This window comes from Cololabis saira, chromosome 1 (genome assembly GCF_033807715.1).
Source record: "Cololabis saira isolate AMF1-May2022 chromosome 1, fColSai1.1, whole genome shotgun sequence".
NCBI classification, from domain to species: Eukaryota; Metazoa; Chordata; class Actinopteri; order Beloniformes; family Belonidae; genus Cololabis; species Cololabis saira.
Window position 1 is genome coordinate 41584266 of NC_084587.1, and position 24386 is coordinate 41608651.

At 46.8% G+C, this 24386-nt stretch overlaps 1 protein-coding gene across 1 annotated transcript; it reads right to left on the minus strand.

The window, feature by feature from the left end:
- Window positions 1-11086: 11086 nt before the first annotated feature.
- Window positions 11087-22954, minus strand: LOC133440505 (ESF1 homolog). The gene is made up of 6 exons (XM_061717812.1): window positions 22813-22954; window positions 14227-14366; window positions 12544-12674; window positions 12342-12456; window positions 11309-11477; window positions 11087-11217 (listed from the first exon to the last, which is right to left on the minus strand). Exons 1-6 carry the CDS (start codon window positions 22952-22954, stop codon window positions 11087-11089), a joined length of 828 nt encoding a protein of 275 aa, XP_061573796.1.
- Window positions 22955-24386: the final 1432 nt, after the last annotated feature.

The following is a 24386-nucleotide window of genomic DNA, read 5'->3' on the forward strand; positions in this document are numbered from 1 at the left end:
CTGCTTTCCTAGGGATATGGTCAATGATCTGAAGAAGAGAATTGTTAAAATTGCAGGTTAATATCCAACTGTGACGAACATCATTCTGCATACAGGGTCAAACGATGTGTTTGATTAAACAATGGATTTGATTTTAACAAGTCAGGGGTGAAACTGTTCATCGCAGTCTTATTCAATGAATCATTTCAATGTCAGCAGTTACTGTAACTCCTGGAAGGTTTCAGTATTTTTAATACGTGGCTGTACAGCTGCAGGCCTCATCCAGAGTCCTGTTTCTGAATGTTTACAGGCCCCCAAATACCTTGCAGACTTTTTTGATGACCTCAGTGAACTGCTGTCTGTGATTGTTACATTATTGTAACCTTATATTATAATAACGAGATAGAGAGAGTGAGTTGACTTTAACCGTTTCCACCTTCGTAGGATAAGATACAACAATGACCTCACTTCCGTATTGCCACATACTAATGTTGTGCAACTCAGGTAGCTTGGCTGTCCAGTTATCGAAGGGTTATTAATAATTTTATTAATAATTATTAATAATTAATAAAGTCGACTATTTATCAAATCGAATGACCAAAATGATAAATAAAATCCTCGGGGCACCACCCTGTTCCTTAAGCAGGGAAATGATAACTTTTACAGCAGAATATCAGTCTCAGAGTAATTACTATACCCAGTTATTAATTGAAGGAGTGAGATCCGAACACACACTTCGTCACCCAGCCTTGGCAGCAGATATGCACAGAATAAACAGAGACGACTTTTTGCGATCAGAAATTTATTCACACTAGTGTCAAACAGTTGGTAAACAACACTTCGAATAAATTCTGATGGTCCAATTACACAAACAGAGACAGGAAATCATAAAGGAAAAGGAGGGGTTCTTCGGATCCTCCGGGTGGAGACTGGTGTGTGTGTGTGTGTGTGTGCGTGTGGGTGTGTGTGTGTGTGTGTGTGTGTGCGTGTATGCGTCAGAGCAGCGTACGCTGCGCGTCACGCAGTCTGGGGGCGGGTCACGCCGCGGTACGTGAGCACGTAGCCCGAAGGGCGTGCTACGGCGCGCTACGTGAACACGCCTCCCGGAAGGCGGATCACGGCAGTGCAGCCGTGGGGGAAATATGATGGAAAGCGCAACAGACCACGGATAAAACAACGGTGAAACACCACGTGGATCTGACGCGCAACCGGGTTTAGTGAAAAGAGGGGGGGGCGGAGGAGCGGGTCAGCGGACCGCGCTCGGACGTCGCACCGGCGTGCCTGCGGGATCTCCGACGCGTCACACAGATGCGCGGCTGCAGGTGGTCACACCGCAGCCGGGGGACCCAAAGGGGGTTTGTGAGCTCTAACGGCCGGTTCGGTAGATCGGCCGCAGGTCCCACTCGAGAGCCGGGTCGGGAGTGAAGCCCCACCCGCTCCGCGATACAGTCGGGAGCCGTGGTCCGATCACTCGGCGGTGAAAGCTCACGTAAACAGGCGTAAAGTACAATCAATACGTCACACAATGTATAAACTCGATAAACAGGATCAAAACAACCGAAATAAACTTTACTAAGTCTGCCCAGACGCTAATTGCCTCTTACTTTGCAGTAGGTGGGAGAGCAGCCGCTCTTTTGAGGAGGAGGAGGAGGAGGAGGGGGGTTGCGTCAAGCCCATATAGTGCGTTAACGCTCCTGCGCGCACCAAGGGGGGGACTCCGTCTCGCCCCGTCCGACTCTGAGGAAAAGGAACACAGGCAGGATTGCAGGACCGGCAAACCTGTTACCAGCGCTTGACGATCTCCAGTGGCCCTTTGTGGCGGTCGGTGCCGGCCCCTGTGTCGGGTGCTCCAGGAAAACCTTTCTACCGCGGTGGCGCCCACGGAGTCGGCTGGCAGGATGCCCGGGGCAGATGCTGCGCTGGTTGGATGCGGGAGTCGGGCTAGGAAAAATTGCACCTCTGCCAGCAGGCAAAAAGGCCGGGCAGATGAAAAAGTGAAAAGGAAAAAGAAAAAGAAAACTTGGAGCTAAACTCCAAGTTTTCGGCCTGATGCCAAAAAAATGAGAAGTGGCAAAGGAAAAACGGAAAAAGCAGAGATGACCATCAGGTGGCTGCTCCTCTTTATAGTCTCTTGGGGGTGGGACTGATCAGCAAGCAGTGCCCCCCACTTCCTCGGCCGGTTGAGGCCTGGCGTTTGGGCTCCGGTGCGTCCGACCCCCCCAGGTGTCGTAAACCCCCAGGGAGTCTGTTCCCTGGCAGAAACCCTGCTGATTCACTGTTTTGACCCCCCTCTAGGTGTCATAAACCTTAGTTCTGTTTCCGTGGACCTTCTTTGATCTGGGCATAAGCGGACCATCTCGAGCCAGGCCGCAGGGGTCATGGACTGAGCAAGAAGATAGCAGCAGGGCCATAAAACTCTGCTTTCAGGAAGAAGGCCGGGTCTGGCTTTCACTGGAATTTGATGACAATGTAATGTTCCTCCGATCGCACATGTCATGAATTCATCATCATATTTTCACATGGGCTGAAGCCCAACACTAACAGCAGCTCCCTGATTGGCTGAGGCGTAACCTGTTATATCATGTAACAGGTTATTAACCTTACACAACAGTGATCTGTGTTCATTTTGACCGTGAAATTATTGTTGGTGAGTTTAAGATCAATGTGGACAACCCTCAGGACAAAGGGACTAGAAACCTGAGTAACACTGTACAACTTTGGGCTGACTCAGCATGTAACAGAGGCCACGCACAATAGAGTTTAAAGGTTACTGTGTCTGATGTGGGCGTGTCTGATCATTCCTGATGTGGGCGTGTCTGATCGGTCCTGATGTGGGCGTGTCTGATCGGTCCTGATGTGGGCGTGTCTGATTACTCCTGATATGGGCGTGTCTGATCGGTCCTGATGTGGGCGGGTCTGATCGGTCCTGATGTGGGCGTGTCTGATCACTCCTGTGTTTTCTTTGAGAGGACGATTTCAGTGCACCCAAAAGTCTCAACAGCAGTGGTCTCAAAACGGTGTATAACTGAAAACAGCAGTGAGACATTTAACCAGGTCTTCTCTCTAACACCTGCCCTGTCCGGGGGTTCAGTCGCTGAGTCACTAGCTTTGATGCTAAAATGTTAAATGTTATGGACACTATTGCTCCCATTAGGGTGAAGGTCACAGACCCCGAGTGTGGGCCCAATGTGGTTCACCTCCGGCCATGTTAGACCAGTTGAGGGGGGTTAGTTGTGTCTAAACTCATTGTCTCGTGAGCTGCATACATTGCCTTGGTAAGAGAGGAACTTAGGCACGCAATTGAACCAATACAACAGAGACTTGGCTCCCATGATCAGGCCATTGCAGAGTTACAGCACGCGTGCATGGCCCACACTGACCCGCTAACTTCACTGGATTCAACCGTTTCCACGCCAAAAGCCAAGATCAAGTTGCTGACGGCTAAATGTGAGGACCTGGAGGTCAGAGCCAGGAGCAACAACGTACGGCTGGTAGGTGTGCCGGAGGGGCTGAAGGTGTGGCCCAACTGAATTTACTACAAGCTGCTGATGGACTCCCTCAGCCTGGCTGATTTGTCCCTGCTTGTCCGTGCTCATCTCACTCTCCGACCCAAGCCTAGTGATGGTAAACCACCCCGACCCTTTCTGACTCACGTGCACTTCTTTCACATGAGGAATGATATAAGATAAGCTACAGCTTGAAAACGGCTGACAGTTTGTTTGGTAAACTGGGGGTAAAGTTGGCCCGTTTTCATTTGGTAATCCACCCTGCCTGTTTGTGATACTTATATTCATATTACGCTTTATCAAAAACTTGGATGAGCACTACCGGTTTGTGCCGTTAACGGAGCGTGTTAGGATGTTTCTGGTAGTTTGTGGGACTTGCTCGTGTCTTGTTTGGGAAGACACTTCAGCTCGTTGGGTGGTGAGTCTGTGTGGGTGGAGTTCTCTCTTTTTTCTTTCTGTGTGTTTTATACTTTATTGAGTCAGGTCGCCCATGTTTTATTTTATCTCTGTCACTGCTATACATTCCATGCAGCAGTGTACAATAATACTTGATTTTCATGCAGCAGTCATGGATGCCACAACATTTCAGGGACAGGGCTCAAATTTGCTAGCCGGAACTGTAAAGGTCTAAATCAGCCTATTAAAGGTACCAGGTTCTTCACCACCTACAACAGTTAGGTGCTCATATTGTTTTTCTTCAAAAAACTCATTTAAATCTTCCAGCCATGTCAGATTAAAGGGGAGGTGGCTCAGTCAGGTATTTCATTCCAGCTTCAATATAGTCAGGGCCGAAAATTGAAAACGTCCCTTAGAAAACAACATGGTAGGCATTTTTGAGGAAAAGCACTTTCTCTATTGTTTCTGTATGATTTTTTTGTGCTGAATCCATTTCTGCCGTATGCTAAGCTGTCAAAGTTATCGTTTAGTCATAATTATTGATTAATTAGCACAACTATTGATTTGTCGTCTAAAGTTAGAAATGGTGATCAGTTTCCTATTTGTCAATAGTAGATATATGATTGTTTGGTATCAATGTAAAGGGGACCTTCTCAGCTTTTATCTGAGCCCACGGTTGTGTTTTTCTGACAAACATAGAGGTCACACGGCCTCCTTAAACCATAAATTACACACATTTCCATACAATTTTTCGCCTAAACTATCTAGTTAATTTTATCTTCTGGGATCAAGAGATGTCAACGACCCAAAAGACAACAACCACAATACCCAATGGACTTTGACGAGTCAGGAAATGTATGATATAACCATACTTTTTCTTTGTGAGAAGTTATTATAAGGCTTGAAATAGCTGTAACCAGCTCAGTCCCATTCACCACCATTCATTCTTTGGACCAGCATTTTGTAAAGACTATTATTAGTAAGCAATATTCAAAGGCCTGAGTGATTTTCATCAATTTAATTCATAAAAAATTTCACTGAACAATCACATTTTTCACCTCCTTGAATCGCCACCTTACTGTGGTGGAGGGGTTTGTGTGCCCGAGTGATCCTAGGAGCTATGTTGTCAGGGGCATTACGCCCCTGGTAGGGTCTCCCATGGCAAACAGGTCCTAGGTGACGGGCCAGACTAAGAGCGGTTCACGCCAATCATGGAGGAGAAAGAACAAAGGGCCGTAACGTCGCCCGGATCGGCGTCACCGGGGCCCCTCCCTGGAGCCAGGCCTGGGGTTGGGGCTCGTAGGCGAGCGCCTGGTGGCCGGGTATTTGCCCATGGGACCCGGCCGGGCTCAGCCCGAAACGGCGACGTGGGCCCGCTTTCCTGTAGGCCCACCACCCGCAGGAAGGACCGTGATGAGCTGGTGCCATGTGGGCTGGGTAGCAGTCGTGGCGGGGTGCCTCGACGACCCAATCCCTGAACCAAAACCCTCACAGTGGGGACATGGAATGTCACCTCGCTGGGGGGGAAGGAGCCGGAGCTTGTGCGTGAGGTTGAGAGATACTGGCTAGAGATAGTCGGGCTCCCCTCCACACTTAGCTTGGGCTCTGGAACCCAGCTCCTTGAAAGGGGCTGGACCCTCCACTACTCTGGAGTTGCCCAGGGTGAGAGGCGGCGGGCTGGTGTGGGCTTGTTTATAGCCCCTCAGCTCAGTCGCCATGTGTTGGCGTTCACCCCGGTGAACGAGAGGGTCACTTCCCTGCGCCTTCGGGTCGGGAAAAGGTCTCTCACTGTTGTTTGTGCCTACGGGCCGAACAGCAGTGGGGAGTACCCGGCCTTCTTGGGGTCCCTGGGAGGAGTACTGGATAGTGCTCCAACTGGGGACTCCATTGTTCTACTGGGGGACTTCAACGCTCACGTGGGCAATGACAGTGATACCTGGAGAGGCGTGATTGGGAGGTACGGCCTCCCCGATCTGAACCTGAGCGGTGTTTTGTTGTTGGACTTCTGTGCTAGTCACAGTTTGTCCATAATGAAAACCATGTTCAAACATAAGGGTGTCCATCAGTGCACGTGGCACCAGGACACCCTAGGCCGGAGGTCAATGATCGACTTTGTTGTCGTTTCATCTGACCTTCGGCCGCATGTCTTGGACTCTCGGGTGAAGAGAGGAGCTGAGCTGTTACCTGATCACCACCTGGTGGTGAGTTGGATGCGCTGGCGGAGGAGGAGGTTGGACAGACCGGGCAGACCCAAACGGATTGTGAGGGTCTGTTGGGAACGTCTGGCTGAGCCCTCTGTCAGGGACATCTTCAACTCCCACCTCCGAGCGAGCTTCTCTCGGATCCCAGGGGAGGCGGGGGACATCGTTCTCTGCCTCCATTGTCGACGCGGCGGCTCGAAGTTGTGGACGCAAGGTCTCCGGTGCCTGTCGTGGCGGCAATCCTAGAACCCGGTGGTGGACACCGGAAGTACAGGATGCCGTCAGACTGAAGAAGGAGTCCTACCGGGCTATGTTGGCCGGTGGGACTCCTGACGCAGTAGAGAGGTACCGGCAGGCCAAGCGAGCCGCGGCTCGGGCGGTCCGGGAGGCAAAAACTCTGGTCTGGGAGGAGTTCGGGGAGGCCATGGAGGAAGACTTTCGGTCGGCCTCGAGGAAATTCTGGCGGACCGTTCGGCGCCTCAGAAGGGGGAAGCAGTACTCTGCCGGCACCGTTTACGGTGTGGGTGGGGAGCTGTTGACCTCGACTGGGGACATTGTCGGAGGGTGGAAGGAATACTTCGAGGATCTCCTCAACCCGACTGACATGCCTTCCACTGAGGAAGCAGAGGGTGAGGAGTCTGGGGCGTGCTCATCCATCACCTAAGCCCGAGGTCACTGAGGTGGTTCATAAGCTCCTCAGTGGCAGGGCACCGGGGGTGGATGAGATTCGCCCTGAGTACCTCAAGTCTCTGGATGTCGTAGGGCTGTATTGGTTGACATGCCTCTGCGACATTGCATGGAGGAAGGGGATAGTACCGTTGGAGTGGCAAACCGGGGTGGTGGTCCTTCTCTTTAAAAAGGGGGACCGGAGAATGTGATCCAACTATAGGGGGATCACACTTCTCAGCCTCCCCGGGAATGTCTACGCAAGGGTACTGGAGAGGAGAATACGGCCGATAGTTGAACCTCGGATTGAGGAGGAACAATGCGGTTTTTGTCCCGGTCGTGGAACACTGGACCAGCTCTACACCCTCCGCAGGGTGCTCGAGGGTTCATGGGAATTTGCCCAACCAGTCTACATGTGCTTTGTGGATCTGGAGAAGGCATTTGACCGTGTCCCTCGTTCCATTCTGTGGGGGGTGCTCAGTGAGTATGGAGCCCGGGGCCCTCTACTAAGGGCTGTCCGGTCTCTGTATGATCGGAGCAGGAGTCTGGTTCTCATCGCCGGCAGTAGATCAGACTTGTTCCCGGTGCATGTTGGACTCCGGCAGGGTTGCCCTTTGTCACCGGTCCTGTTCATAATTTTTATGGACAGGATTTCTAGGCACAGCCAGGGGCCAGAGGGGATCCGGTTTGGGAACCTCAGGATTTCATCTCTGCTTTTTGCAGATGATGTTGTCCTGTTGGCTTCATCGGACCGGGACCTTCAGCATGTGCTGGGGCGGTTTGAGGCCGAGTGCGACGCAGCAGGGATGGAAATCAGCACCTCCAAAACCGAGGCCATGGTTCTCCATCGGGAAAGGGTGGCGTGCCTTCTCCGGGTGGGTGGAGAAGTCCTGCCTCAGGTGGAGGAGTTCAAGTATCTCAGGGTCTTGTTCATGCGTGAGGGAACGATGGAGCGGGAGATTGACAGACGGATCGGTGCAGCGTCCGTAGTTATGCGGCCGATGTACTGGACCGTCGTGGTGAAGAAGGAGCTGAGTCGAAAGGCGAAGCTCTCGATTTACCGCTCAATCTACGCACCTACCCTCACCTATGGTCATGAACTTTGGGTAGTGACCGAAAGGACAAGATCGCGGATACAAGCGGCCGAGATGAGTTTCCTCCGCAGGGTGGCTGGACGCTCCCTTAGAGATAGGGTGAGGAGTTTGGTCACCCGGGAGGAGCTTGGAGTCGAGCCGCTGCTCCTTCACATTGAGAGGAGTCAGCTGAGGTGGCTTGAGCATCTGTACCGGATGCCTCCTGGACGCCTCCCTACGGAGGTGTTCCAGGCATGTCCCTCCGGGAGGAGACCACGGGGAAGACCCAGGACACGCTGGAGAGACAATGTCTCTCGGCTGGCCTGGAAACGCCTCGGACTCCCCCCCGGAAGAGCTGGAGGAAGTGTCTGGGGTGAAGAAAGTCTGGGCATCCCTGCTGACTTTGCTTCCCCCGCGACCCGGGAATGGATAAGCGGAAGAAGATGAGTGAGTGATGAGCTATAACATTTTTGTCTTCAGTGCTTTAGGCCTACATATTCATGCAACAGTCACTTGACTTTTGGCACTGACAAGAATCAGTGCATGGGTTTGGTTTGCAACCGCATCAGGCCGTCTTGCATCCAGTTGTGCAACCACAGGTCATTAGTTCCTCACAGGCATCTGGAATCGCAGGAAGCAACATCAGTTTAGGAATGAGCACATTGTCCTCCATCTCCTATCCCATATTTTCAGGGGGCGGGGGTACCGGGTATCGCAAATGGGCCTGCCGCCAGACCAAGCTCTGGAAGTGAACGCGCTGAATATGAAAGCTCAAAGCATCTCTGGTGGGCAGTAGTCTCTCTATTTTCAGACCCTTGACAAACATGCCCAAACGGACATCATTGATGTTCTCACTGACTGAACCCTTTAACTTTAACTTTAACTTTAATCGAGGAAATTGGTTGATATTTTTTTTAAATGACTTGATTAACTTAAACACATGATTCATCTTTTCAAAATTATTGTTACTGTTACTCATCCTTAATAGAGGAGATGAACACCACCACATATATTTGCACTGGCAACATCCATGTTAGCTAGTTGTCTCGCTAACTCGTTGTTGTGGCAACTCGCCACCTGCTGCTTGACTGCGGTATTTCAGCATCCTAACTGCCCACGAATTCCAGCACACAATCACCCACAAGATAGAAATAATATGGTGATATTATACATTTTCTGAAACTGTATATGAGAGTGAGTATTGCTGTACTTGTTTTTTATGTCTCTGGTATTCCTAGGTGTCACAGAGTTAATACAAATAAAAATAACATAGGCAAAAATGGTGAAAAATTAACATTCTCTGGGGTTTCTGGAGCTGTATTGACCTCCAAGTATGTCAGAAAAGTTCAACTTTAGGTTTGAAAGAGAGCTATAAATGTCTCCTTTAAAATGATACCAAACACAGTATTATTGTAACTTAGGAATTGCTTTATCTATGAGCCTATACCAGGATAGGCAACAGCGTTTACAGTCCAATTTACCATATGGGGTGGCCATCTTGAATGTGGGAATATAGAAAACCAGGGGTCTAATTTTTTTGGCATACGGTGGATTCTGGTTTGGGACACATTGATCTTTCAAAAAATGCTGTATGCCATCTTTTCCTCAAAAATGCCTACAGGGTTACATGATTCTGAAGTTACAGCCCAGTCTAATAGTAAATCTAGGGATGTTGCAATTTTGATTCACAAATCTGTTCCTTTAGTGTGCTCTAATGTTATAGTTGACCCCAATGGAAGGTTTGTGTTTGTAACTCTCTAGTAATTCTCTGATTATGGCCAATGTGTATGGTCCAAATTGGGATGATTATTATGGGGAGTGACTTCAGCTGTTGGCTTAATCCTGTATTGGATGATCGTTCTTCTACTAGACCGGGAGTGCCCTCAGCGTCTTCTAAGACGGTTCTATCCTTTATGGACGAGTTCTCGGTCTCTGATCTACGGTGGCCGACAAGGGCCAAACGCACTGCAACGGCCTAATGCGTCTCAGTTAAGGAAAACGGCTTCAAGTACAAAAACGATTCAAATTCACAAACTCAAAACGAGGTACAAAAAGAGGAACGTGGTGCAAATGAAAAAACGTGCTGCAAAAAACAAAGACAAATGCAGCATCATCAAACGCGCTGCAAATAGAGAAACGTTGAAAAGCACAAAACGATATAAAACAAGAAACCATCTTCAAAAGAAAAACGCTTCATAACCGGTTACCAAACCTGCAGGGGGCGCTCTCAGCGTAACAGCTCAATGGACAGGATGTAGAGAAAGACCGAACAGCTGACTGAACCACACTGTTTACATTCATGGTTTAAACATACAACGGGAACGGTAATGTGATATAATGTGGTTTATATCACTGTACAACGCTGTACATTACGAGACGTTTCTTTATTACATTTTAACGTTACAGTCAGCTATAAGATTTAGTTTCAATTCAATGACTTTATTTGTTGAACAGGGACTGTACATATTAATAAACACAAGTGTAAATATGCATGGTTGTAGCCAGAGGCTAATTTCCACCATTCGTCACCGTGGCAATTTAATGCCAGACACAGAATCGGACACCAGTAGACAAAGGAGACAAGATATGACATCCATACCAACATAACACAACATTAAAAGATACGACTGAGCTAGATAAAAATCATTAAGCAATAAAAAATGTTACAATTGATAAGCCAGTAATTAAGTGACCGTAAAGTTAAAGTGCTGAGTGCTTAAGTGCGAGAGTTTGTAAAGTGCTGATGCAGATTACACATCGCCCCATTGCACTTTAAGTGCTTTAGTGATCAGAATTGTAAATTGCTGATGCATATTGCACATTAACCTATTGCACTTTTCTGGCACACACTGACATGTGTGTGCTGATGTTATTGCACAAGTTGACATTATAGCATACATATTTGTTAGTATGTATGGACCATTGTACATTTGCATACATACTGAAAGTACATAATGATACATAACGGGTCACGACAGGACTTGTTTATCACCAGCAACACCCCCACCCCCCAAGATGGACAGAACATTCCTGCCGAACGCAGTGCGCCTCAACATCTCCTCTGTCGCAGGCCCAGGGGTAGTAACCCTGGAAACATTTGACCTCCAAAATTCCTGGCTGGAGACCGGGGACGATCAGCAGCATCGTCTAGTTTTCATTTACTAAATAAATCTGTTATTAGACAAAGTCGTCGCAGTTACGATTAAATTAAGCTTGAACACAACATATTCATAGTTGGAAAAACAGGGAGGTGCCGATGACATCATCAGACCTTGATGCCTTTCAGCAGCTCTCTGTACTTGGAGATCTGCTCCTCACTTTTCTTATTCTTCTTCATCCTCTGCTTCATGTTCTCTTCCTCTTCTTGGGGTTTCTCCTGGAGCTCAGCAGGCTCTTCTGTCAGACAAACAGGACAGTAGGACGTTCCAGCTCTACTTCATCTCATCACAGCTGACACTAAAGAATCAGAGGACTTTCATCGTCTCACCTTCTGCCGGAGGGGCCTCCTCTTCACTCTCCTGCTCTTCACCGTCCTCTTCCTCGCTGGAGGAGGCAAGGTAGGCTTTGAAGTCCATGTCCAGCAGCTCGTCTTTGTTGAACTTCCTGTTCAGGGCCGTCACGCGCTCATGGTCAGTTTCATCCCACGTCAGCTGCACCTGATTTGTGATTAAAGTGTCAGTGGTCAGTAGAGGAACCACAGGTCTGGATCTGGACACTAGTGGTCAGTAGAGGAACCACAGGTCCGGATCTGGACCCTAGTGGTCAGTAGAGGAACCGCAGGTCCGGATCTGGACCCTAGTGGTCAGTAGAGGAACCGCAGGTCTGGATCCGGACCCTAGTGGTCAGTAGAGGAACCACAGGTCTGGATCCGGACCCTAGTGGTCCGGATGAAGATGCTGCAGCTCTTATCTGCTCCTTTACTAAGCCCACCTGTTCATCTGTCCTGGTTATGATGGGACAAACCCTGCTCCTTTAAACCTCTGTCCTGTAATACTGTCTGATCTTTGTTCAAATGAAACATAACAGCAGCTGATTTCTTGAAACTGTCTGAAGGAGGAAATGAGTGTGTGAGCTCTGCCATGATTTTGTTCAAAACACAAACAGAAAAGACGACAAACAAACAAATGGGCAGGTATTGTCTGTGCTGCAGAAATGCATTTGAAGTAAAAAGAAAAAAAAAATTTGTAATGAAAAATCTGCACTTGCTCCTATATTAGCGAAGCACCTTAACCCATATTCCTACTGCTTGATGAATATGTTTTGTCACATTTTTACTGTCCTGGAAGGTGATCCTGCTGATGAATCAACAGACTCAGAGATTATGTTGCCTGACGGTGTAAGGAGAAGTGAATCTTCCCTAGCAACACGAACAGCAACAAGTCCACCCTGCCTTCTCCTCTAAAGATTAGATGCTTTAAAGATGCTCATGCAGGAACAAGGTGTAGACGAGAATCAAACGAGTGAATCTGGCCTGCAGCGGCTCTGGGGGCCTCATGTTTTGGTACTTTCACCGTTCCTACCTTGGAGCTGGCAGCAGCAGACGAGGTGAACAGCTTTGGGGTATATAATGACACGTTCACGTCCATCGCCACGTCTTTGGGCTCCTCGTCAAACGCCAGATCGTCAGGAATAAAACTGTTCAGATTAAATCAAAGACAGATCAGTTTTAAGATGAAGTCAAACACTGAGTTGAGACTGAGACGACAACTCCTGCAGACGTACCGGAGGTCCATGACCGAGCAGCTGCTCTCGTACTCGTAGCCGTCACACTCCTCGTAGATCTTAGCCGCCGTGTCCACCGAGTCGCACTCCACCACGGCGTAAAAGTACTTGAGCCGTTTGCAAGGGCGAAACTTTAGTTTCAGAGGTGGGGGGGACACAAGTAGGATGGGTAAATTTGTGCGTGTAGCTGTAGCGTGGATGTGCAGTGTGGCTTTGTAAGACTATGTGTGTGTGTGAATGCGAACGATCAAACGATTTTAATATGCATTTACTTTTTTAGATACTTTTTAACTTTTTTTTTGCCCGTTTTGGGAAAATGCTGGATCTGCATTCTTGGCCAGGCTTGATTTTTCATTTTCAAAAGCTTGGGCACAGAAAAAACATAGGATTCCATTGACTCCTTGTTTATAATGGAGCTAAGGAAATTCACAGTATGACTTCTCTTGATCTTAAGGTTTTGTTGCTGAGATGCTGTTCTACAATCACTTTTGGGCTAACATGGTTGGGTTCCTGCCTGCACTCCTTCTCTTGCGCCTGTCTCCACATATTTCTCCTATGAAATATGAAAATAGATCATGTTCATTCCTTCCTTTCCTTATAAACAAACCAAAATCACCTAACCATTTACAACATATTAACCTACCTGCACTACAGTGCTGATGCTTTCCCCTGCTCTCTCTGAGTTTGAGCCTGTGGTGTAAGTCCAACATTACAGTTAGTGAACTAACAGCAGAGGGGAAATATGCTTTCCATATTCTATACAACACACATAACCAGGTGGGTAGTACTCAGTTACATTTGCTAGAGTAAGGTTTAAGTTTACACTTCTTCCTACTCCTTTTTTGTCACATGTAAATCAATTTATCAAGTTTTGAAGGATGAAATTCCTTGTTTTGTTTTGTTTTCTTAAACTTCTCATAAAGTATTGTTTCTTTTTTACATGTACAAAAATAAAATACATCAAATCAAATCAAGGTTTTGGATAAATTGTTCTTTTTAAGAGAAGTACTTTGTGTGTGTGTGTGTGTGTGTGTGTGTGTGTGTGTGTGTGTGTGTGTGTGTGTGTGTGTGTGTGTGTGTGTGTGTGTGTGTGTGCGTGCGTGCGCGTGCGTGCGTGCGTGCGTGCGTGCGTGTGTGTGAGAGTGAGGGGGGGGGGGGGGGGTATTATAGTGTTGGGTCTCTTTCTCTCACTCACTCACAGTCTACATCTTAGCTAGCTAGCAACAATAGTGTATAAAGTAACGTTGAGTAGGCTAATATTTGGCTACTCATCTCTGCACAGCCTACCTGCAACACAGCAGTGCTGCTGCTTTTTTGTCCCGCTGCAAAAATGGATTTTAAACTGAGCTGCCGGCTCCTCTTCATTTTCTGCTGCTGCAGCGTCCTGGCTGTCTGTCTGTGAAGGCTGATTTATGGTCCTGCGTTAAATCGACGCGTCGCCGCGTACCCTACGCCGTATGCCCTGCGTCGATTTAACGCGGAACCATAAATCAGCCTTGAGCAGCACTGGAGGGAGGGGGGAGAGTGGGGCCGCGGGGCCGTCAGTACCTTCGCACAGGGTGTCTTGATGATTTGCAATTACAGGCTGAGCCTTAGTTTTTAAACTGTAAAAAGTGGGGGGGACAAAAACCTGATTTTGAAAAGTGGGGGGGACATGTCCCCCCTGTCCCCAGTGGAAATTGCGCCCTGTTTGAACTGGTAGTCGCGCATCTTTTCTCTGTAAACCCTGAAGAAGGTGCCCTGTAAGCCACTTGGTACAGTGGCGTTTTTAGCTATGGGCTTCCGAGGCTGGAGGCCCGAATGTATTTCCTCTAGCCCCGAACCTAAATCACACCCAAAAAACCTTTTTAGGATTTAGGCGCTCGGGATTTATCATAGGCGGTGGGAAGATTGGCTTAGGCTGCCGCCCAAATGTTCTCTATGGAGGAAAAAGGACTATACTATACTCTAGCTATAAAAGCCTGATGGACTAAAACATGAATGCATCTGTCTTCACTGGGGGAGTTGTAACTTAATATCAACAGTGCTTTTGACATCGGGTGATTCGAGTCACTGTAGGCTATGTTAAAAAAAATATTTTTTTTTACACACCCTACTCTTAACCTCTGCTCTCCCCGCTGTACAGTCTCTTGCCACTTAAGAACCACTTAATTTATCACTCCTTGCAATTTATAGTATGTTTTTTGTTTTGTTTTCATCTTTGTTTTTTTTTGTCTTTGCTTCTTATCTAGATACCTCTGTTACTTGTCCAATATATCCATTCTTTTTCAATGTTTGAACCCAAATTATTAGTTTTGTTTTGTATAAAACCTCCTGAGTCGAGGTTCATAAAAGGGTAGGCATAATAAGCCTTGGCTTCAGCCTATACCTTTTCGGTGCCATTTAATATATTGGACCTTTTTTTTTTTATGTTGTATTATGTTGTATCCATATGGACCGAAATAAAAAAACTAAAAAAAAAGAACAAACAAACGAGCAAACATCAGATCCCAGAAGGACAGCAGCCACCGTGATGGAGCTGTGAAGATGCTGGGGGATCCCCCCTCCACCTCCACCTCCACCCTCCAGCTCTACTCCCACAATGGCACAATCATCCCTCCTCAAGTTAGTGCTTCCACAAAAGTATTCCTCCATTTCCACATGAAGTTGCTAAAATCTCTGAAACGATGCAGTGAACCATCGACCATAAACGTCTACGGTTCTACCCGGTTACTCTGGAGAGACAAACTTCCTGAGATGCTGCACTTACAAAGATTCAGATTATACAGATGTAACACAGACTTCCACCACCAGGGGGCCCCAAACTACCAAAACATTCAGCACTTGTGGAGAAACAAAACAGCTCACATTAGGAACTAAATAAATACGTATTTACTGAAATTATCACCCAGATGTGCCCAATTTGTGTTGTCATATAAAAGTTTTCTTAAAAAATAAAAATGTGAGGTTATTAAACTGGAATATGAGCTTTTTTATTTTTTTATTTTATTCAATCAGAATTCAATTTGACTTCAATTTGAGGGGAAACTATTCATCAGTAACTGGTAGACTGTGGAGATGACAGTGGACTTCAGGAACCTCCCCCCTCCCTCACCATCCTCAACAGCACTGTCTCTACCACAGACACCTTCAGGTTCCTGGATCCACAATCTCCCGGGACCTGAAGTAGAACCACCCACATCAACTCCGTCAGGAAGAAGCTCAGCAGAGGTTGTACTTCCTGCATCAGGCTCAGGAAGTTTAACCTGCCACAGCAGCTGCACCACCTTCTACTCTGCCATCATCCAGTCTGTTCTCTGCTCTTCCATCACTGTCTGGTTCGGATCAGCCACCAAACTAGACAGGCACAGACTGCAACGGACAATCAGGTCTGCAGAGAGGATAACTGGGACTAACCTCCCATCTATCCAGGACCTGTACCGGTCCAGGACCAGGAAACTGCAGGTAGCATCTCTGCAGACCCCTCACACCAAGGACACAGTCTGTTTGAACTCCTGCCCTCTGGACGGAGCTACAGAGCTCTGTAGCCAAAACCTCCAGACTCAGAGACAGTTTCTTCCCCCAAGCTGTTGCTCTGATGAACTCTCATCACTCATAGAGTCTCAGAGTATCAATCACTGTGCAACAACAATAATAATAATAACCACAATCATAGGCTGTAAATATGCACCTTTCAATAATCATGACTACCTCATTCTGCTGCACCTTTCACTTTAAAAAAAATGGTATATATGTTAATAAGAGCCATTTGTCTATTCACTGTACAGTGAGGGAAATAACCGTTCAAATTCCCTGTCTGGCATGTTCAAACTTGGCCAATAAACCTGATTCTGATTCTGCGTTGTGGACCAGACCTGCCAGGGGAGTTACAGAACCAAGGAAGTTATGGGAAGTTAGTGTCTGACCTACCATTAATTACTAAACTGATTTTGAAGTAAAGTGACCGATTTCCATTTACACACTTCACCATAAATGACTAATTCAGAGTAATAAACACTATCAAATTGTTGCCCAGTCCTGTCACTTCACTATGAAGTCTTCCCATCATGACCCAAAAACAGCTCGAAACGGCCAAGGATTATTTTTTATCTTACGCCGAATTTAGTGGAGACTATCCGGGGGTTAGAGACGATATATTTGGGCTCATAACAGGTGGATTATCTGTTAAATGGGTTAGAAACCCTCAAATGTAGGGAAATCACAATGTGGTTTAGCGTACAGCTGCAGAACAGCTGTCAGCAAACAAACAGAACCTGGTCCTGAAGTTTAGATGTTAATATTTGTACAGTAAAATAGTTTGAAATTCACTGTGCCTGTAGTGATTCTAGTTGTGAAGAGAGGTATATGAGGTACTGGGTGAAATTATGGGAGAATTAATTTTTACAGTCTCTGCAACACAGTTGCAGACTGCACACTGACAGTAAGGGCCAAATCCACAAAAGGATTGCGCGGCTTTTGCGGCCGCTAAACCGGCGCAAATGAGACAAAAAGAGAGCGTCTAATTCACAAAGCACCCGCAAAGGGCGAATTGCTCCACAAACTGCGCTGCCAAGCAAATAGTGGCCGTCTGCGCCGGTGCCATTTGCATGCATGCAAATTAGGTAATATTCATACATTCTGCGCAAAATTGCCAGCTTTCTATGCAAATAAGCCTCATTGCAAAAAGCGTCTAATTCACAAAGGCCAGGGCTATTTGCCACACGCAAAAATAGTGGAGCAAATACCGTCTTTCAGAAGCGTGTATTAAACTGCGCGCAAACTCAGCAAGTAACAGGACGGAGTTCAGGATTCATCCATACAGTAAGGGGCTGCTTTATTACAAACAATTCCACCATATAAATGTAACCGGGGTTATTTTCTTATTTTATTTTTGTATTTATTTTAATTCATTTGCTAGGGTCCTTAAACACCACACACGCAAGCACAAGTGTTGTGTACGATGTGATGCTAGAAATTCCCACTGTCCTTGAACGCACCTCGTGCGCAGACGTTAGCTGCCTGCCAAATGCGGTCAAACAGACACAGAAACTCGTCTCTCTGCAAGCTGCAAGCTGCGCAAGCAGCACGGACAGAGAGGAAGTGCTAAGCAGTCAATTAACTGTGGAAGTGAACTCCATCGGAACCCTAATTGGTGTTTCCATCAAGATATCCTGGCTGTTTTTTTTTGAGGGAAGACTGCACCGGTATAGTGGAGCTGTCCCTCCTGTGATCCAGAAATCATCCCGCTGCTTGAGGGTGCCTTCATCCTGTCAGGACGTGGGTTTGTGGATGCTGCACTGTTCCCAGGGACAGTAAGGACAAAACCAGAAGAATCTAAGGAGTTTAATATTTTATTTTGATACTTTTTTCCACTGAGATCTCAGGTATTTTTTGTTCTTGGGCCCAAGGTAACCAGAGACTAAAAAAAGTGACGTCATAAGTGAACTTTCTGTTAGAAATGAATAAGAAGAGACAATTAGAATAGTGTGTTTCAATAAATTTGTGTCTTATCACATTTTGTTTTAAAGAAGTGGTTGAGTGTGTTTTATGTGGGCTGGAGTTCTTGAATTGCTACTTCCAATCTCCCTTCCTGAACCTGTGAGAATTTAAAACTGAGTGAACCTGTGATTAGCTGTTGGTGTTTTATATTTTTGAAGATGATGATATTTTTTGTAGATTAGATATTAAACGCCAAGGTCAAGAGTATATAATCCCTACTAAAGGGGATTACAAGACACAGGTTACAAAAGTGGTGGCCCGTACGGGGAGATTGGATTTCAGTAGCCACTTGATTTTCCATCCCACATTTCACACCTTTTTGAGTTATTAGTTTACCAAGTTTAAATATGGATATTTGCAACCGTTTTGATGTTGACGGTCAGTGTTCCCTTTATATAACGGGTGTTAAGGGAGATTACACACATGACGAAATAGCTGGTACATTTGAAGTAAATGGAGAAATATCTAAGATAGTCAAGATCCCTGATGAGTCAGGACAACCAGAGGGCAGAGTCCTGCTCCAGTACGTATCTGATAAGGCAATCTCTAAAATAGACCCCATTACCTTAGGTACCATACCGAGTCCCAAAGACCCTGCTGTGGTATGGTCTGTGAGAACTATACGAGATGTCTGTCAGGAAGAAATAGGCAGAGAGATAGCCCGTAAGTACCTGGATGAACTGAGCTTTGTAGCAGGCAGTAGCAGGGCAGGGTTCTTAAGTATCCTTCAGAGCGAGTTGCAAAAGAGTCAAGATGCTACATCGCCTCTACACAGTAGTGACACACAGCAACATGTAACTCAAAGTAGTAGCACTCCTTACCATGACATTACACAAGATAATAGTGAACCAGCAGAAGCCACACGTGTTCAGGGTGCTACTGCTAGCGTGCCAGCGAGCCCAGTTCACATTGATGAGAACCTCTTTAACCCACCTCAGATCCAAAAGGTGATTGTAGAACATGTCATCCGAAATGAGTCAACTGCTCCATCATCCACACCAGTTAGAATGCGTACCTTCTCCGGCCGCATGCCAAGGCCTAATGGTGAAGTCGACTATGATGCTTGGCGCATCCAAGCTGATCTCCTCCTTGCTGACCCTTCCTTGAATGACGCTCACAAGGTCAGAAAAATCCTTGAAAGCTTGCTGAGTCCAGCTGTTGATGTTGTAAAACCTCTTGGGATCTCCTCACCTCCAATTGCTTATGTTATACAACTTGACTCTGCTTACGGTGTTGTGGAGGATGGAGAGGAGCTATTTGCAGCATTTCTCAGCTCCAACCAAAACAATGGAGAAAAACCCTCAGTGTACTTGAACAGACTCCACAGTCTCATCACAAGGGCAATTTCTAGAGGGGGAGCCTCAGCTGAAAGGTCCAATGATCATTTACTCAGACAGTTTTGTAGGGGCTGTTGGGACCAGAGCATTATTATAGGTCTGCAGTTAGAGTGCAAAAAGAGCAACCCACCTTCATTCCCTGATTTTCTCCTCATGTTGAGAACTGAGGAAGATCGCCGTTCAGCTAAGCTAGATAGAATGAAGAAACATTTAGGTTCTACAAAAGCTACTTCACATGCCCATAACATTTTTAATTTGCCCTCCTATGATTGTGAGCCTGTCCCAACACCCAACATGAAGCAAGATGGAGCCTCAAACCTTGAAAAGAAAGTTAGTGAGTTAACTAAACAAGTGGAAAGGTTAAGCCAAAGGTCATTCAACCCCGCTCATGACATTTCCCCCCACCCAGTGCCAAAACAAAAACAAGATGAAACCTCCAAGCTTGAGAATAGGATAGTTGAACTAACGAAACAAGTCGAAAAGCTATCCCAAAGTCAAAAAGAGATAGCCTGTCTTGCAATTAGCAGCAATGATGTGAAAAAACCTTTTAGAGTCCCTGGAATGCCACGGGCATGGTTCTGCTTTAAGTGTGGGCAGGACAATCACATTGCCGCACAGTGTTCAAATGAACCAAACCCCACACTAGTTCGCAGCAAGAATGCAGAACTCAGAGAGAGGCGAGAAAAGTTCTTAGCCCAACAAGCAGCCTCACCCTTTGCTTTAAACTGGTAGCAGCTCCTGCTAGGGGACACTCAGGAGCTGTAACCCCAGATGAACTCCGTCCCAATAAACTGATCGATGGCACTGAGACACAAGGAACAATTATGACACAGACAACTAATGATGAGGCAAAACAACTCATACCCCCAGGACTTATAGGTCCTCGTTGTGCAGCCTCAGTTTTCCTGGAAGGTACCCAATGTGAGTCCATTATGGACACCGGGTCACAAGTCACAACAGTTTCTGAGCGCTTTCATAGAGACCATCTATCTCACTTACCGATCCATCCAATTCGTGCTCTCCTCGAAATTGAGGGAGCTGGTGGACAGCATGTTCCCTATCTTGGCTACATAGAAGCTCATGTTACCTTTCCCCAGCGCATCACTGGCAGAGATGAGGACCTAGATATGTTAGCACTTGTAGTCCCTGATTGTGATTTCAACCGTAGAATCCCCCTGCTGATCGGTACGAATGTGCTATTACCACTCTACGAGCACGTTCTTGAACGAGATGGCCCAAAGTTCATTCACAAACTCAATTCAAAGGACTTTGTAAAGATCTTCCTGCACATTGCCCAGACACAGGAGACTGACAACCACTCATGTCCCGTCAGGTTACATGGAAATGACTCCATCACTATTGCTCCAAAACAAAAGTTCTGTGTCATTGGTGATGCCAGGCCGAAAAAGAACAGCCAGAGTACATTCGTGCTTGAACCACACGAACACCTCGGGTTGCCAGGCGGCCTTTTCCTTGAAGCTGCTTTGATTGATATCCCCTTTAAATCAAGCAGCAGGGTCCCTGTTGTTCTGCGCAACCTGGGTGAACACAGTGTTACTCTGCAACCAAAATGTGTCATAGCCCAAATCTGTGCAGCTCAGCACATCACACCACTTGGAGATGAACAAAGGATGTCTCCTCAAGACAAGCCTGAGAGTGGTGATCTCCAGTTTAACCTTGACGATTCACCAATCCCTGAAAAATTTAAAGAGCGCATTGTCAACAAGCTTAAGTCAATCCTAGAAGTCTTTGCTGTAGACAGCCTATCATATGGTCATACTACCACAGTGAGGCACCACATTAGGCTGAGTGACGAAACACCTTTTAAGGAGAGGCCAAGGCCTATTCATCCTCGAGACAGAGAAGCAGTCAAGCAGCACCTCAAGGAACTGCTTGATGCAGGAATAATCAAAGAGTCAGAGAGCCCATTTGCGTCACCAGTGGTCTTGGTGCGGAAAAAAAATGGTTCAATCAGGCTATGCATTGACTACAGGAAGTTAAATACTCGAACCATCAGAGATGCATATGCCCTCCCGAACATTGAAGAGACATTTACGGCCCTCAGCGGTGCCAAATGGTTTTCTGTAACGGATCTCAAATCTGGTTATTATCAGGTTGAGATGGCTGAAGAAGATAAGCCCAAAACCGCTTTTGTGTGTCCCCTAGGCTTCTTTGAATTCAACCGCATGCCACAGGGTGTCACAAATGCTCCCAGCACCTTCCAACGCCTCATGGAGAAGTGTGTTGGTGAACTGCACTTAAATGAGGTACTTGTGTTTCTGGATGATTTAATTGTGTTCTCCGATACATTAGAAGAACACGAAGCACGGCTCATGAAAGTGCTGAACCGTCTAAAGGACTATGGCTTAAAACTGTCTCCAGAAAAGTGCCATTTCTTCAAGTCCTCAGTTAAATACCTTGGTCATGTGGTTGATGCTCAAGGAGTTCACACTGACCCAGACAAGGTGTCTGCCTTGAAAGACTGGCCTCGCCCTTCTACCAGGAAGGAGTTGAAGTGTTTTTTAGGCTTTGCTGGATACTATCGACGCTTCGTCAAAGGGTATTCCAAAATAGCCAAACCTCTGAACAACCTGACAGCAGGCTACTATCCACCGAAGAAAAGGGGCAAAGCGTACAAGAGAGACCGCCCCAAATCTCTTTTCAGCCCTGATGCACTCTTCGGGGAGGAATGGACACTCGAGTGCGAGAATGCATTCCAAACTCTCATCGAGAAATTGACATCCTCACCTGTCCTTGCCTTTGCAAACCCCCAACTACCGTATATCTTACATACTGATGCTTGTCGTGAAGGCTTGGGGGCTGCTCTCTACCAAGAGCAGGAGGGGAAGCTTAGAGTTGTTGCATACGCCAGTCGAGGTCTTTCAAAAAGTGAGATGAACTATCCTACCCACAAACTAGAGTTTTTAGCTCTAAAATGGGCGGTTAGTGAGAAGTTCCACGATTACCTTTATGGTACAAGCTTCACTATACTTACAGACAACAACCCCCTCACATATGTGCTAACATCTGCAAAGCTAGATGCTGCTGGACATCGTTGGTTGGCTGCCCTTTCCACCTACCAGTTCACCATCAAATATAGAGCAGGGCATGCCAACGGTGATGCAGACGGGTTATCCCGCCGGCCTCAAGACCCACCCAGAGAGGACAAAGCTTTCATTGAAGAGAGGGAAAGAATTGAGGATATGAAAAGACGACTCTTGGATTCAAGAGATGACATAGGTCATGAAGTGTTCTCCGCCTTATGTCAACGCCATCTCATAGCAGTTGGGGGTGAACACCATCATAACCCAGAACAACCTATTACAGCGGAATCTCTGGTTGTCGACCCTTCCTTGGTACTTGGTGTCTTTGGTGAAGACACATTGCCATCAATGACAACTTCTGATTGGTGTAATGCTCAAAAGCATGATCCATCTATCTCTCGGGTTATCACCTTTTTTGAGAGAGGGGTAAAACCCAGCTTTAGAGAAACCAATCTTGAACACTCCGATGTCAAACTCCTTCTCAGGGAATGGAAAAGACTTGAACTCAGGGACGGTGTACTGTACAGGAGATGGGTAGAGCGAGGCAGTCATGTCTACCAGTTAGTCTTGCCTGAGCAGTTCAGAGAACAGGCACTACAGGGAGTGCATGATGATGTCGGCCATCTTGGTTCCGAGCGTGCTTTACACCTTGCTCGTGCCAGATTCTACTGGCCAAGAATGGCCAGAGCCATTGAAGAAAAATGCAAAAAATGTGAGCGCTGTTTCAGAAGGAAGGCAGTGCCTCAAAGAGCTGCACCCTTAGAAAACATCTCTGCTACATACCCACTTGAACTTCTGTGCATAGATTATCTGTCCATTGAGCCAGATAATAGAGACACTAGAAACGTATTAGTTATCACTGACCACTTTACAAAATTTGCTGTTGCGGTGCCAACTAAAGACCAGAAAGCAAAAACTATTGCAAAAGCCTTGTGGGAAAATTTTATTGTCCACTATGGATTCCCTAGTCGTCTGCTCAGTGACCAGGGCAGAGACTTTGAGTCTCAGACTATCAGAGAGCTCTGCACACTGATAGGAGCTAACAAAGTACGCACCACCCCATACCACCCCCGTGGGAACCCGGTGGAACGATTTAACCGGACACTCCTGGATATGCTAGGGACCCTGGAAGAGAGAGACAAGCACCATTGGAGGGACTTTGTCAAACCCCTGGTCCATGCATATAATTGCACAAGGAATGACACAACAGGCTACTCACCTTATGAGCTAATGTTTGGGAGGCAGCCCAGACTGCCAATCGACCTAATCCTAGGAATCCACCCTGATATGGGAAACCATAAGACCCACTCAGAGTATGTCAAAAGCCTTCGTCAACGCCTGCAAGAGAGCTATGCACTAGCTACTAAGAGTTCTCAGAAAATGGGGGAAAAGAACAAGGCTAGATTTGACAAGAGAGTCAGGGCAGCAGAACTCTCTGAGGGAGATAGAGTCTTAGTAAGGAATGTTAACATCAGGGGAAAACATAAACTTGCAGATCGATGGGAGCAGAGAATCCATGTTGTTGTAAAACGGATCAGAGATAGTCCCGTCTACGTAGTGAAACCTGAAACAGGAGAGGGACCTCGTCGTACATTGCACCGAGACCTCCTTTTGCCGTGTGGGTTTCTCCCTGCAAAAGTGACCCAGGAGTATGGTTTTCACACTGACGCACCAAAGAAAATGAGACTGAGAGACAAAACAACAAAAGACACACAAAGGGATGCTGATGATCAAGAGGATGACATGAGCAGTGATGACGATGAACTGTATCCTAGCACGCAAATGCCAGAAATTATCACTAGAGGCCCTTTCATACACATTGAAGGAGATTCCACTGAACGTCAGCCAATCTCAAGGGTGTTAAACCCCAATATCCCTGTCTTTATGCCACAGAAATCTCACACTCCTTCTGAACCTAGCCACACCCCCCAGTCAGATGTTCTTGTTAGCTCAGAGAGAAGTGGTGCTGTGACACGTTCTACTC

Bases quoted from the DNA above. Each gene is read 5' to 3' on its own strand.
- LOC133440505 (XM_061717812.1), bottom strand. From the start codon at position 22,954: ATGACTGCCTCGCTCTACCCATCTCCTGTACAGTACACCGTCCCTGAG. The intron at 14,367-22,812 runs GTGATAACCCGA...GGTGTGATTTAG, and splicing joins TTACCCCTCTCTCAAAAAAG to GTTCGGGGCTAGAGGAAATA. The intron at 11,218-11,308 runs GTGAGACGATGA...TTTGTCTGACAG, and splicing joins GGAGGCCCCTCCGGCAGAAG to AAGAGCCTGCTGAGCTCCAG.